Here is a 15,848-nt window from a genome sequence, read left to right as displayed (position 1 = left end):
ATGAACATGTAATAAGACTCGATGAGACAGATCCTGCAAAGAAAGCCTGCTGCACTGAACCTGGAGGAAGAAGAGCAAGAGGAGGAGCGAGATTGAGATGGAGTGATAAGTTTGTAGAAGATGCTGCACGAGGTGGTTACCGTAACTGGAGGTCTACAACGAAGTCCAGAGAAGAATGGCGTAAAATTACCTAGAAGGCCAATTCCCATCCTGGGATGTAGAGTCAGTGGAAGAAAGGGAAGGGATGGATAGGAGTAAAGGGGGCAGGTGAGGATAGATAGAGAGAGGGGGCAGGAGGGGATCGACAGAAAGAGGAGAAAGGAGAGGAAGGACAGAGAGAGGGGGAGATGGGTACGAGGAGGAGGAGGAGAGGGTGAAGAGACAGAGAGAATGGGGAGGAAGAAATGGACAGATAAAGTTGGGAGAGTGAGATGGACAGAGAGAAGGAGGGAGGAAGAGTTGGATACAGAGATGGGGAAGGAGGTGTGTGTAATATGCAGGCAGATATTTCTATTGGCGACTGATGACAGTATATTGAACAACATTACATCAGAATTTACTTCATTTACAGACAAATAATTGAATCTATTACGAGTAGTACATTTTTAGGTTGGTTAGTATCTCAAATTACATATGGCACAAGCAAGCCATAAATGTTTATTTTCTCCTGGACGGCAGGTAAGGTACTGAATTGTGGACATGTGGCCTTAAAACGAATAGTCTTTACTGCCAGGCATAATCAACTTCAGGGCATAATTATGACAGTGCAGGAAACATCAGTTTGTAAATTATTTGATGTGTTTGTGGGAAGACAAATAGACGCATAGAAAAATTACCTTACTCACTGAAGTGGGAACATATTAGTGTATCAGTTATCACAATATCTGCACCCAGCGCTTGATTTGTGACGGTTCTCGCTGGTACGCCTTACTGGTACCTCTGACGAAAAAAAGTGTTTAAATAACGTTTTAAAACGTCTAAATTTTAAAAAAGCCTCCCAAAGGTCAGAGTACAGGAGCCTTTATTTTTAGAAATGAAGCACTGTCTGTCCCTTTACCCCCAACTCCCTCTATGTGTTAAAAACATATACAGGAGAAGCTACAGGGAAAAGGCTAATATCCTGATATATGTAAAATTGAATGTACTCAAGTATTTATATATGTGTATATGTAAAGCATCTTCTCCTAAACGACTCCATCAGTTTCAATCCAATTTGCTTGCTATATGAGAAACAGCAGTGTCTTCTGTTTATTTACTAAGCGTCGACCTTCTGTAGGTCTTTTTGCATTTCGCCACAATTTTCTAACTTTGCGACTTCTCTGTATGCAGCAGCATCATTCGCGAGGAGCCTCACGGTACTTCCGGCGTTATCCATATGGTTTTTCACATGCATTGTGAAAAGTAATGGTCTTATAACACTCCTCGGAGTACAACTTTTACATATGAAGAATTTTCTCCACTTAAAATAAGATATCATACACCATAAAAAGATTTTATGGACTCTGAGAACCTCTGCACAACTACGTAAGACTGAGTAAAGCAGTTTATATAGTTTTTACGTAGCCTCTCGTTCTACAGATATTTAATTCTCGCAAAGCAAGATGTGGCAACCAGGATAACCTCGCCACTTGATAGACAGGTTGCCATTAGTTCCACATTAAGCACTAGCTGCACCAAGTACTGCACACCTTGGTCCAAAATCGGGCGATGCTCGCCGACTCTTACGATAACTATTTCACGCAACTGTATTGAACTATCTACCTCCATATAAAGATCACTTCGCCATAGCGGTTAGCCTCATGGGAAGTCGGATAATAATGCCACGTAATAATCGTTTTTAATCAAACATGTAGAACTGAAAGTCGCTTATGGCACATGGAAAAGGAAACCAGAGACAGGTAAAATATTTGTAAGTGTATTTAACAGATGAAACACATTTTATGTGACTTACAGAACTTGTAAGTATGTGAAAACAATGATAGAAATTGTGCTTTCCTTTCAAAGATGTGTCAGTCAAGTCACCACAGACTTATTTTACACCAAAATAATGACAGGATTGTGTATCCCAAATTAATATGAGAGAATTTAATCGATTATCTTCTGATTTAACTTTTAATATCTAACGAAGCTTTCAAGTAACGTTAATTTTCAGAAGTACTGTACCTATTGTAGTCTAACGCAATATTTTCTATTTTCCAGGTACTCGTGCAACTTTCCGTGGTTATGGAATTATTTGCATCTTCGTGCTTGCTGCGTTCGTCTTTATTAACTTCTATCGCAAAGACTCTGGATTTGTTTCTGATCTGCCACCGACGGAAGATCCGCATCAGGTACAGGTCTTTTCTAAGTTCAAAAGTAAAGAAATTCCATGTTTCCACTGTTATTTCATGCAATTTAAGAAAATTATTTTTAATGCTTTTTCATTTTTTTTATTTATTTGGCGAACGTAGTTCTAGATTCTTAGACTAAAGACCAAACAGTGCTCAGTAATAAAAGGATGACTTCACCATTCCTATTAGACGGACGGGGAAAACAATTGCGACACCAAACAAATTAATGGACAGTAATGAAATTTCTGGAGTGTACTTGTTTAGGTAACATAATATTGCAAGATCACAATTTAATGTAAACGCGAAATAAGCTACTGCAACTGTGAAATGCTGGTACATTGATAACCGGTTTAACAGCCAGAATCTTGACTGCATGCATACAAACTTGCATGCATTGTGTCGCAAAGGTGCCGGATATCAGTTTGTGGGATGGAGTTCCATGCCTCTTGCAGTTGATCGGTCGATAGAGGGAGGGTTAATGCTGGTTGTGTATGACGGTGGTGTTGTCGTCCGATGATGTCCCATATGTGCTCGATTGGGGACAGCTCCGGCTATCGAACAGGCCAAGGCAACGTGACGACACTCTGTAGAGAATGTTGAGGTACAACACCGGTATGTGGACGACAGTTATCCTGTTGGAAAACACCGCCTGAAATGCTCTTCATCAGTGGCAGCACAACAGGTCGAATCACCAGACTGACGTAAAAACGTGCAGTTAGGGGGATGACCACGAGAGGCTCCTGCTCTCACACGAAAACGCACCCCAGACGATAACCCCAGGTGTAGTCCAGTATATCTAGCACGAAGGCAGGTTGGTCGCAGCATTCAGCTGGCTTCCTTCTAACCAACAGACAGCCATCATTGGCACCGAGTCAGAGTTAGCTTTCGTCAGAAAACACAACAGACCTCCACCCCACTCTCCAATGAGCTGTCGCTTGACACCACTGAAGTCGCCAATGGCGTTGGATTGGGATCAGTGCACTGCACGCTACAGGGAGTCTTGCTCGGAACTGTCCGTGAAGTAATCGATTTTTAACGCTTTGTTGTCACTATGGTGCCAACTGCTGCTCATATTGCTGCTGCAGACGCAGTACGATGCGTCAGAGCACCACACCGAACACAATGGTCGTCCATCTCAGTAGTGCCACGTGGCCGTCCAAGGCCTAGTCTTCTTGCGACTGTACATTTTCGTGACCACCACTGCCAGCAATCATTTACAATGACTACAGTCCTGCCAAGTCTTTCCTAAATATCACAGTAGGAACATATAGCTTCACGTAGCCATATTACACAACCTTGTTCAAACTCAGTGACGTGCTGACAATGTCGCCTTAAAGGCATTCTTGAATAACATTAATTCACCACGTCTAATCTCAAAGGTAACTAACGCTCACAACCGTTACAGCATGTATATAAAGCTAAACTGACTTGTGTCCTCATAGTAGGATTCGTACCGGATAGGATTGACAGAGAAAATGTTTCATTACAGGTTCATTTACGAAGCCCGAAAGCATCACGGAGGTGCTCAGCCAACTCCAGCCAGTGCTCCAAGAGAGGTGTTCTGAAGTCCCAGAGTTACTTACGAATAACACTGTACAATCCTATCAAGTCGCACTGGCTTGATATATTTGCCAGAAGAATGCACAGAGATCAGGAAATGCTGATACGAAAGTCATTAGTATTAAGCATTTACCAAAAATATTATGCATTTGGCGCAAAATTTAAACAGACAACGTCTTTCATATATGGAAACACGCCTACCAGCTTTCGTTTACGCCACACTATTCGTTCTTGGTGCTGCGGTTTTTTTTCCATCAATGTAATTTATTGGCCTGGTTTATGACTTTCTCTAACCATTCTTCCTTTCCATATCATAATACTTTTGGTAAGTACTTGATGCTTAAGACTTTCGTATCAGCATTCCCTTGTCTCTGTGCATTCTTCTGGCAGATTTATCACGCCAGTGCAACTTGATAGGATTATATAGGGTTATTCGTAAGTAACTTCGGGATTTCAGAAGACAACTGAGCGAAAAAACAAGACGTACAGAAAAATGACAAACATCAGTGAATATAGCGCCTCTCCAAGTTTCGATTTGTAATATGCGTCACGGTGTAGTTGCAATGTGTACCACTAGTGGCAGACGTGTCAGAACATGTAGACAGGACTTGAAAGGCGCAGCAGCTACTCATTAGCGGCGACTCAGTGAATTGAACTGCGTATACATATTGACAGTTGCTGCGTCGCAAAAGGTACCCACATTTAGCACCTATAATGTGATTTAAGAAGTCGAGAGATTCTCTATCCACTGAAATCTATCTATTTTCTATCTGTCTTATACTGTCCGCAGCATTTCCTTCTGAAACCCTGAGGTACTTACGAATAACGCTTTATGCTTCAGTAGCTTATCATGTATAGCATACTCATTTCTCTCCTTATTCAGTTCCGCAAATCAGGTGGTTACGAATTCAGTTACAGGAAGGCACAGCTTTTTGTCTGTACCATAAATATCTCGAGTGTAAGCGTAAGTTAGATTCCAATTTGCTAAATGAATAACTCGACTCCTTAATCGTGTAGAGCAGACTAAAGTCGTTTAAATCGTCGCTGTGGTGACAGGTGAGACGTAAAAACAATTAGTCCTGATTTTAGAAAATACTGTACACAGTTCAACCTTTGCACACTTTTGTAGGCTAGAATTCATACCAGAAGACGTACGCCGCCTACACTCAAGCCCCAGAACGATAGCCAGTGTTTTGAGAGAGCTTAAGAATACAACTAGCACAAACGATTTTCAAAACTCGCACCGGCACCTTCAGTAGAGATGATATTCGAAGAAAAACATTATGAACTGCATTTCTGATTGGCTCTTCACATTTTAAACTGATATCAACAGTATCCATTACACAGGGACTTCATTTTAATTGAAGACATTGAAATATCTCGAAAACTACACGTCGGATAAAAAAAAAAGTTATGATTTCAGTTTGTTTGTTACGGAGGGGGTCATCCAACAATACCACACTCGACTCTCCAACGAACTCCCCATGCGTGGGTGACGGGGGGGTTGGGGGGGGGGGCAACTTAGAAATATTCAATTGGAACCTTCGTTTTTTATTGAAGATTACAACTCTACGGCAAAATCTACATACGTTTTGTCCAAAGCATTTTCTTCCTTTCGCCACAGACGGCGCTGTAATCGGAGGAATAGAAATGGGTACACGATAGTAATTTCCGACACACTATTCGATGGCCTTTGAATATTCAACGGCACGTGAGACCCCCACCTCCGTGCTTGGAGTTAGGACAGGCCAGTATTTCATGAGTTCTAATTGGAAACCCCATTCGCAACGTTGTAATCCTCCGGCATATCGAACAGTGTGGACGTCTAACGAACTACGACGTATCATAACAGGCAGTACACTGTGACTGGAGCCCACGTATCGTGCTGACGTAGAACCCATAGCAGTTCTAAGCATTAAAATACTTGCACAGTGTTTACTGCCTGCACAGCTACCTGCCATTTGTAGAACAGACACGCAATTGGAGGGTGAATGCTGCAAACTGAAATAATCCTGATTTACGGAGAATGTAAGAGAATTGTTGAGGCTGCTGCTGCCTTGTGTGCTAAGCGTTTTCCAAAGAAAGTTCGCTCTTTTGTGGGTTTTTTTCATGGTTTTGAACGCCTTTACGTCTGATGGCAGCATACAGAGCGGCAAAAAACCCACGGATAAGCGCCCGGCAATTACACCTCGATTCCAGCGTGCCGTAGGTAGTATCGTCACAATACAGTACTTCGTCGTCGTAAGTATCATCCATACCACGTGTCACTGCATCAAGAACTTTATGGGGCAGATTTCCATAAACGGATAGTGTTCTATGAATGAGCACATCAACAAATGGAAACGACCCCCACATTTTGCCGAGATACTATTTTCCAGTGAGTCTACATTCACAAATCATGGTAGCGTTAACCGGCGTAACATGCATTAGTGAAGTGTAGACAGTCCCCATTGGTTACAGCAAATTGACTATCAATGATCTTGGTCAGTTAACGTATGCTGTGGCATTATGGAGAAAAGGCTCATTGCTCCGTGTTTCATCGACGGGACATTGAATGCACGCAGACACTGAACGTTTTTGGAATAGGAACTACCGGTACTACTGCAGGATGTGGCCCTGGACGTTCGACAACGTATGTGGTTTCAATATGACGATTGTCCAGCGCATTACGTAATTGAATCACAGAAGGTATTAGACCGTGTTTACAGTGGCCGGTGAATCGGCAGAGGTGGCCCTGTTAATTGGCCCGTTTGGTCACCGGATTTGACGTCGCCGATTTCTTTCTGTTCGGATATTTAAAAGGTAAGGTGTACCAGCGAGTGCCAACAGGTCGTAAAGACATGGTCGACCGCATCAGAAACAGCTGTGCTGACATTCACGCAAGTATGCTTCTGTCCTGTGTACGGACATTTGAAAAGTGGATCACTAAGTGTATTGAAGTTGGCGGTACTATATTTGAACACTTACTCTATTGGAAGAGTAGCGCTCTCCTCGAGCCACGGCCACAGGGGCCTCTCCTGTTCGATACATCGGAGGAATACAACGTTGCGAATGGGAGTCCCAATTAGAAGTTATGAAATACTGTCCTGTCCTAGCCTCGCAACATGGAGGTGGGATCCCAAGTGCCACTGAGTAGCATGTCGGAAATTACGAGTGAGTATCTATTTCTATTCCTCTGATTACAACGCCATTTGTGGCGAAACGAAGATAATGCTTCAGACAAAACGTATGTAGATTTTGCCGTAGAATCGTAATCTTCAATAAAAAACGGGGGTTCTCATGAAGCTTTCAAAGTTTCCCCCCCCCCCCCCACCGCCAGCCACGGGGGGGGGGGGGGGGGGGGGTTGGGTGTTGTATCGTCGCACGTCCCTGTCCGAGACAAACGAATTGGAATTATAACTTTTTTGATCCGATGTATAATTTTCGAGACAATTCAACGTCTTAAGTTAAAAAGAACACCACGTATATAAATAGTTTTTCATCTTCTATGTCCGCCCAGATAGCTGAGTGGTCACCATGACGGATTGCCGTCCTACGGGCCCGGAGTCGATTCCCGGTTGGGTCTGAGATTTTCTCCACTCAGAGACTGGGTGTTTTGTTGTCTCCATCATAATTTCATCCCCATCCGGCGCGCAGGTCGCCCAGTGTGGCGTCGATTGTAATAAGACCTGCACCAAGGCGGCCGGACCTGCCCCACAAGGGGTCTCCCGACCAATGACGCCAAACGCTCATTTCCATTTCCATCTTCTTCAGTAAACTTCAGTCTTCATCGAATATCATATGCATAAAGTAAACGGTTTTAGCTCTGAATACCTAAAGAGTCGGATCTTGGCTGTAAGATGACCAGACCACCAATCACGAAAATTGCTATTGAGAAACTTCTACCCACACGTAGCAGAAAAAGACGAAAGAGTCCAACGCACGTCACATTCGATGTGACCAAAGAAAATACCCCTACTTGTTCGGGCAATTTATTTTGCATAACAATGCAAGTAAGAGGCAATATCGGAAAGTAAAGCACAATAATTTTACTACGAAAAACTGTAACAAGTAACAAAACAAAAAATCACAAATTAACTTAAATCTTTTACCTATTTTTCTACGTAGTCACCAACGTTCTCAACACATTTCTCCCGTCATGGTACCAGTTTCAATATGCCCTGTTTGTAGAAGTCCGTTTGACTGGAGGACAGCCATCTGCGGACTGCTGATTTTACTTACGCATCCGCCGCGAATTATTGGCCGGCCAGAAATTTCTTCATGGGACCAAACAGATGAGAGTCTGACAGTGTAAGGTCCGGGCTGTATGGTGGATGCTGGAGCACCTCCCACCCAAATTTGGGGATTTTCTCATGAACAAGAGCAGCAACATGGGAGCGAGCATTGTCATGAACAAATTTGGTATCGTCAGTGTTAATGTTGTAGCATTTGTCACGAAGGGCACGACGCAACTTAACCAAAGTTTAATGTAGGCTGCAGCATTCACAGTGGTCCCGTGCTCAGCAAAGTCCACCAATAACACATCATGCATATCCCAAAACATTAACACAGCCACGTAATTCACAGTCATTGTGAATTTAGTTTTCGTACTGGGGAAACAGCATATTTCCAGTCCAGTGACGCCTGCTTGGTTTCGGGCGAGTTGTTTTTTCAGGTAATGAAATGAAAACACACTGCAATCAAATGCAATACAGCAGCAATTAGGCCTATTTCATGATAACTGTGACAGAATGCTCGTGTTTCGAAATACTACCCCCAGGGAGCAGTTGTGCAAGGAAAGTGGCGCAACAAAGTACAACCAAGTTGAACTTTTTGTGGCATGACAAGAGTTATGTCTCTTAAGTCGCGCCACTGAAAACTGAGAGTTAATACATGCGACTGCAGTATGCCACTAACCGTGGCAATACTGTTGTTATGTGCGTGAACCTGGCTTCAGTACAGGAAACAAGGAGTTTGTGCCATCCTGAGGATGAGAAATGTCATAATCGAGATATAGCTAGAGATCTATAGACTGAAATCACAGCTTTGTTAAAAACCGCAACTAGCAAAAGTCTTAATTGGAAATTTTAATAGTAAATTACAACCTCAAAATATAATTTTTCTTCAAGCGAGAAGAATGGCTACCTTATGCTTGAAAGTTACTGTAGTGGATCATTTTTGGGTTTTGGTATGTGGGCATTATATGTTCAAGAATTATTATTATTGCTTAAAACCAAGGCTGCCTGGGGTAAAATGTACGCCACAAGAAAAAGACATAATTTTTGTTTTTTTTTTATAAGTACATATTTTAAATTAGCACATAAAACTTAAAGTACATTGTCTTTTATATATAGAACGACTGTCGATAAAAAAAAAAAGAAATTGGTTCACTCACAGATAGGACACATTTGCTTTCAATGTGTCATGTGCGGTAACTTTCCTTCTCTGGTATTGTTACATTCCATCCTGGATTTTCCATTGTTTAATAGAAAGTTTCTCTTTTCATCTCATATTTTCGTGGAGCTTGTCTGATTATTCCAGCATCAGAGGACAGAGTTTAAAGTATTTGCCATGTTGTTTCATGACAGGTATAGTTCCTTCACATGCATTCAATATCCTTTGGTAGCAAAACTTGAACTGCAACCATCATCTCCAAGTACTGAGCTGTTGTGGCATCCATTTCGCTCAAGAAGGTTAAAATACAGGTTGTATTTTTTTAAAAAAATCATCCATTTAAAAAAAAATCACAACTCTTATGTTCTTTGAGATATGTGCATGAACATTGTAGTGTTGGAAAGAGCAAACTCTCTTGTTTTACATGGTCCCCACTAGGTAGCACAGTGGCATCTGGAAGTGTGGGAATTTTTAAATCAAAGTAGTACTGAATGATGGATCGGTCATCTTGAACCAAATGATTTTGCCTTACAGTACTGGCCTCGAAGGTCACCAGACCTGACTGTATGTCATTATTTATTGTGGCGGTTTATAAAAGACTCTGCTTCTGTGCCTTGATTACCGGCAGCGATGAATGAACTGAGACATTGCATAACAGAATCTGTGGAAGCTGTAACTCAAGACATGCTCTCTGCAGTGTAGGAACGATTTGAATACTGCATTGTCATATGCCGAGCATCTCAAGGGGATCATATAAATACCTATGAAAAGGTATGAAAGAAAAACATTTTTGAGTTTCCTGTTCATCAAAAAACAAAATTCATTGTAAATGTTTATTAGTTTCAGAAATATATACGTGCCAAATCAGATGATTTTGTTTGTTACACCCTATATTGTAGCTGCCTTGACTGAATAGATTCTAGCATAACCTAACCTAGCCTCCTTCATCCCACCAAAAGCTGTGGATTATGGAAAGAGATCAGACACACTGCAATAAAGCCATTGTTATCAGGCAAACTCCAGCAATGGTGTCTGGCAACCATTGTCTATGCCACTGCGATTGTGCTACAAATCATCTGATGTGGTCTGCCCAATGAGGTCTCGAGGCAGAATCCAGACAGCCAGATGTAGCACTTAATTTTTCTTAGTTAGCTCTTGGTCGCTGTGGAGAACACAGATGGGCACAAATCATGCTTCTGTTTTGTTGACAGAGAAGAGGATCATAATTGCACTGATAACACTGCTACACGTGCCTAACATAATAAGAAAAAGTATGTATACTAAAAAAATTACAATTAGGATGAAATAATATTAGTCATCTGACATTACTGAAAAAATTGGATGGTGATAATTTTCGGAATTATCTGGTGTATCAACTATGACACTTTCATTACATTGCTGCATTTGGTGACTGCTGTATTGTGAAGCAGAACAGTGTCACGAGAGAAACATTCTGGAGGAAGATGGGCTGCCACTTTAAGATTTTTCATTACTGCACAGAGCTATGTACAGTAGATTTAAAATAAGCTACAACAGCACTGCAGTTTCTTTGCAGATACATTCAGAAATAATCCATGAAAATTTTAAATATTATTTGTGCTAATACTGCTCAATGTACATTTTATATACTTTTATCTGCTCTCTTTTATGTGCAATCCTCATACTGTCTAATTTCTATTAATCTGTAGCTGCAGCAGTGTCAAGCTACCTTCATTTTTGCTGTTAGCTTGTTGGTTGCTTGATTCTGAGTACTCCTATTCCAGTTATAACTATCTGATGGATTCCACAATCAAGGGAGGTCTTTATAGAGTACCAACTACTCCTCTATCTGAAACGCTACCATTGTCAAGTGCTCACTCACAATGTTCTTGCTAGAAAGCTCACAGCATAGCATGTGTTTACGAGTTCTCCAAGTTGACATTGCTACCAACAGCCTGATCCTGATCTGGTCAAATGCCCAGGTATTCTGATGGCACAGCTACATCATTCTCTCACAAGGAACATGACTACAGTATGCATAGATCCAATGTGATACTGCCCCCATGGCAGAACTACCAAAACATTGCCCTTTCCTCCCTAATCTCCCCTGGTAAATGAACATTTTTATAGTTTCTTATATGCGTATATTGAAAATTTACTAAATGGGGTTAATAGCATTCAAGCAGAATTGAGAAATATTACTTAAATGAACTACATTGAATAAAGTATTGCACACAATAAGTTAGATGTATTATTGTAGCAAATAACTGGGTAACAAAAACTGACAACAGCCTTGAGAGAGGTGTTCTGATCCCATACCTCTTCATACAACATCTAGTGATGCCATCGGTGCAGGATGACACAGTAACTGGTCAGTATCCATGGGCCCACCATCATCTGTAGATGGGGTATTATATCAAATAAATAACAAGTTATGTAGTCTTTCTAAAACATTTTAAGTAAAACAAAATCTATAACTTACTATTTTTGACAACTACACTGCATTATCTTTAGTAAGATATATAATAAACAACTGATTTTATTTGTTCCTGATAGATTTTTTAACAGTACTTAATTTGCAAATCATGGTTAACATTAAAAGGCTATGATTAACAATTGAGAAACTTTCCCTTTCCAGGAATTTTACTTAACATTGCCTTGCTTTGGGCAAAGTATGAATACCTTCTGAAATTGAACCTCTTGTAGTTCTGATACTTACTTCAGTCTTTCCAGACCCTCACTCTGCTTGACTGTAGTGAAAATACCTGTAACATACTGTTTTCATTACAAGATGGAACATTTGTTAAGGTAATAGATTCACTGTGGGAGATCAGGATTTAAGGTCTCTTCTGCCCAGCGAACTTTATGTTTTCTATGGTTCTTCTAAATCCAAGTGGATGCCAAGATGGACCCCAGGATATGCTGCAACCAGTTTTGTAACACACCATTGTTCAAATGAACTAGTAGGCCTATAGTTAATGACCACAGCTGACTAAGTATGATCAGACTTGCAATTTTCAGTTACAAGTATAGATTATCCAGATCCTCTCCACATTAAGGTGGTGAGGATAGTGGGCACCATCTAGTGACACCTATGGAAAATACTATAGAGATTAACGTTAATGAAAAAAAAAAGCTCTACAGTTGCTTCTTCATTGCAGTCTCAGCTCAGTTTTTATCACAAGTAAATGATTCACTCATCAGACTTAGCAGCTGGGCATTTCAGTGATGAGTCATTCTAGATTCCAATCAAAAGAAAATATCACCAGCCATCTGCTGCATTGAAAACTGAAGAACGTAATGAATGTTTGGTTTAAAATTTTTCAATAGAGTAACTAGGCTTGCACTCTCAGATGGAATGTAAAAAGTGTTACTAAAACTCCAAAATATCTCAGCTGATTACCCAGTTGTCTTTTAATTAAATTATCCCTTATGCAAACTTGAACAGTCTTTTCTTGATAATGTACTGGACATAGGGAGCAATAACAAGGCTATTGGTGGTTTTGCACTCCAACCTGTGAACATTCAGAAATTAAACTCTAATTTGTGTTGATATGCTAATACTTGGGAAAGATAAAAGATCACTGAGGCATAATTTGTTGTTAGCTCATGTATATCAGTCTGTATCTTTGCAACTCATTGTCATTAGTCACCTCAGCATCACAGAATACTGTAGACAGAAACACTCAGATGCAGAATATAATGCAATGGTAGTTTATTTCATTTAATTTGAGAGGTGCAAAATTGTTGTCATTGTGCCAAAATATTGCACTGCAGTATAATTGAGATTATAGCAGCTATAGTTAAAGGGAGAATGGTAAGTATTGTTGTGGAATGTGTACCCCAAAAAGTATGGGCACACAGAACGATCACTGCTTGCTCTAGCTTCAGAAGAAAATATCTGTTGTTAGTGTACCACACCAGCCATATGTCACAGAACAGCTCTGAAAATGGTGAAGTTGAAGTTACTGGCACCATATCATTTCCCAACTTAACCCATAGTGTAAGACGCTGAATATGTTTGTGCATAACCACCTCTACTTATGATTTGTGAAGTTTCATTCCTTGCTAACTTTTACCATCCCTTCATCCAGCATTAAGTGAATTACAGGGTGTTGTATATGTTGCAGGTCGAGCAGACCTTGGAAATCTTGATACCAGTGATCCATATTTAAATGTGTTTAATCACCATGTTGTCATATTGTTACATGCTCCTCTGGTTTCTTTTGTTCTGGTTGATGTCTCCATTGACTGGCTGTCATATACATGGGAATTTCCTGAAACCAGTTGCATAAAAATTTCTTCATTTGGTTTGGATTGGTGTGTAACCAGTTTAAAGTTACTGCAATAATTGTTTATAAAACTGACTTAGTAATGCCATACTGTCCCACAGTGCAGAAGCAGTACAGTAATTGCACTTCCATTAGTGCTGCCAGTAGCTCAAGGCATACAAGCACCTCTGAGAGCAATGAGATGGTTCATTGCCTAACTGAAAGTTAAGGTTGTCATTGGGGTCTTCACAGTGAACAAACAAATACACGTGATCAGACAGTATGTTCCTGTATCGTTAGGCAGTAAGACGTGAAGGCAGAGGTTTCTAGTTAAACATTCCCTACAAGCATATATTGTTACAATCTAATGGATGGTGTCCTATTAGCAAATAGTATGCATTACTTGATATAATGACAAATTGTACCATATAGTGGTGATGTTGAGCTGCAGACAGGCACAACAAAAAGACTCTTAAACAAGTAAGCTTTCAGCCAAAATACCTTCTTCTGAATTAGACAGTCTACACACAAATGTTTATACAAACGCATCTCACACACATATGACCACTGTCTTTGGCTGCCAAGCCCAGACTATGAGCAACTGCGCATGATGGGAGAAGCAGTCTGCATAGTGGGGCTAAGGAGCAGGTTGGGGTGGGAGGGGAAGGATAGCAGGACAGGGGTGATTGATTTTCCATAGTTTGATATGGCTTTCAGTATACCTGTGCCCAGCTGTCAGAGAGTACCAATGTTTACCACAATACATCAGTCCAGGTACTATTTTTTAATGGTTTGAGCATCTAGTGGCAGTGTTTCTGCACCAATGCTAATAGCCATTGTCTGTGATGTATGGTGAGTAGAGGTACATGTGCTGGACAGTTGCTCCTGTAACCCATAGTGGTGAGGTTATTGTGAATTTGTGGTACTGTGGTCCATCAATCAATATTACAGCCCACATGAGTTGATATCAGTTCGTATTGTAAACACAATCTTAGCCTTGGTCATCGACTCTGGGAGCAAGGCTTTACCCAATCTAATGTTTGCATGGCATACAATTGTTACAGTACCTTGTTTAAAGCCCAGTGCATGCATAACCTCAAAGATGGAATATCCAATATGTCATGCACTCATAATCTGGTTGTGTTCAGGGGTAACTATGACACATTTGCTTGAGTGTAAACTAAAAAAGTCCAACAGCAACTTACTATGCATCCTGAACTACTTTATTAGACGTGGCAATAGCAGTGCTCTTTCTTCAACAAAGTAACTATATATAATTCAATCGCTCATGAGCATATATGAATTTGTTAGAAATAACAGTGCATGCTGCTCAGTTGCTAGAGGCCATAATCCACCAGAAACTGGATTTCTTAGTGTTCCATAACACTTTTGTTTCTGAACATTTGTTGTTTTTTGTAGCACACTAAGAATGGCTGTATGTCCAATAGCAGACCTTCTGCAGAAGCCTAATAAATAATCAGTAGCCAACTTAATGAAAATATTTTACTGCTTTACTATTTATTTATAGCTTTGTGATTGGTACTACAGGTTTCAAGGGCACACTTCCACCACCTTGTGCCTTTATGTTAAACTATGTCTGCATGTGCTAGTTTCAACTTCAGATTATCCTAACATAGCCACACATCTGAATGTGGAACATGCCTACAAGAACAAACAAAAATAAACAGACACACACACACACACACACACACACACACACACACACACACACACACACACACACCATTTCATTTATTTCAGTATTCATGGATCTTACACTCTCCATATACATCATGAGTAATTTCAGATTAGAAGGAACTAATAACTTTTAAATGATGCAATGTTTTGTACAGGTAGTAAATATCCATTCTCAGTATATGTTGTAATTGATTTCAGGTGGCTGAAGAAACAGCACACTTGGCTCCTCATGGGGTGCCCAGCAATCCTATTCCTCGTGCACTGTCCAGCACGCGACTGCATGAGCTAGGTAATTCTGACCAGGCTGGCTATGGGGCAACATATCAAACATCTGGTGGCAATCTTGATGTGCCTGGGCAGCCATCTATTGGAGGTGAGACTTTTAACTTCCTAACTTTCCTACTTGGAGGGGAAAAATCAGAACAAGAACAAAAATTTATGGGAAGTAATAACAATTTTACAATTCATTGACATCATGGCCTTTCTTGCAGAACTTAAGTGTTATTTAACTGTTAAACAAAATCAGAAAATTACTTAGCACAGAAACTGTGTTACAAATAATCAAAGCATAGAGGAAAGTGATGAAGTGAATTTACTAAACATGTAACTGGGAGGCACAAAGTAGAAAAAGTGAAGG

At 40.5% G+C, this 15,848-nt stretch overlaps 1 protein-coding gene across 1 annotated transcript in view; it reads left to right on the top strand.

The window, feature by feature from the left end:
• LOC126260551 (major facilitator superfamily domain-containing protein 6) overlaps nt 1-15,848 on the top strand; it is a 359,541-nt gene that overhangs the window by 299,260 nt on the left and 44,433 nt on the right. Inside the window, exons 10-11 of the mRNA XM_049957885.1 lie at nt 2,200-2,330; nt 15,410-15,584. Coding sequence (XP_049813842.1) covers nt 2,200-2,330; nt 15,410-15,584 — 306 coding nt within the window. The remainder of the gene's footprint in view (nt 1-2,199; nt 2,331-15,409; nt 15,585-15,848) is intronic.

Source organism: Schistocerca nitens, chromosome 5 (genome assembly GCF_023898315.1).
Source record: "Schistocerca nitens isolate TAMUIC-IGC-003100 chromosome 5, iqSchNite1.1, whole genome shotgun sequence".
NCBI lineage: Eukaryota > Metazoa > Arthropoda > Insecta > Orthoptera > Acrididae > Schistocerca > Schistocerca nitens.
Note: the sequence above shows the minus strand (reverse complement) of the source record. Positions and strands in the feature narration are given on the sequence as shown.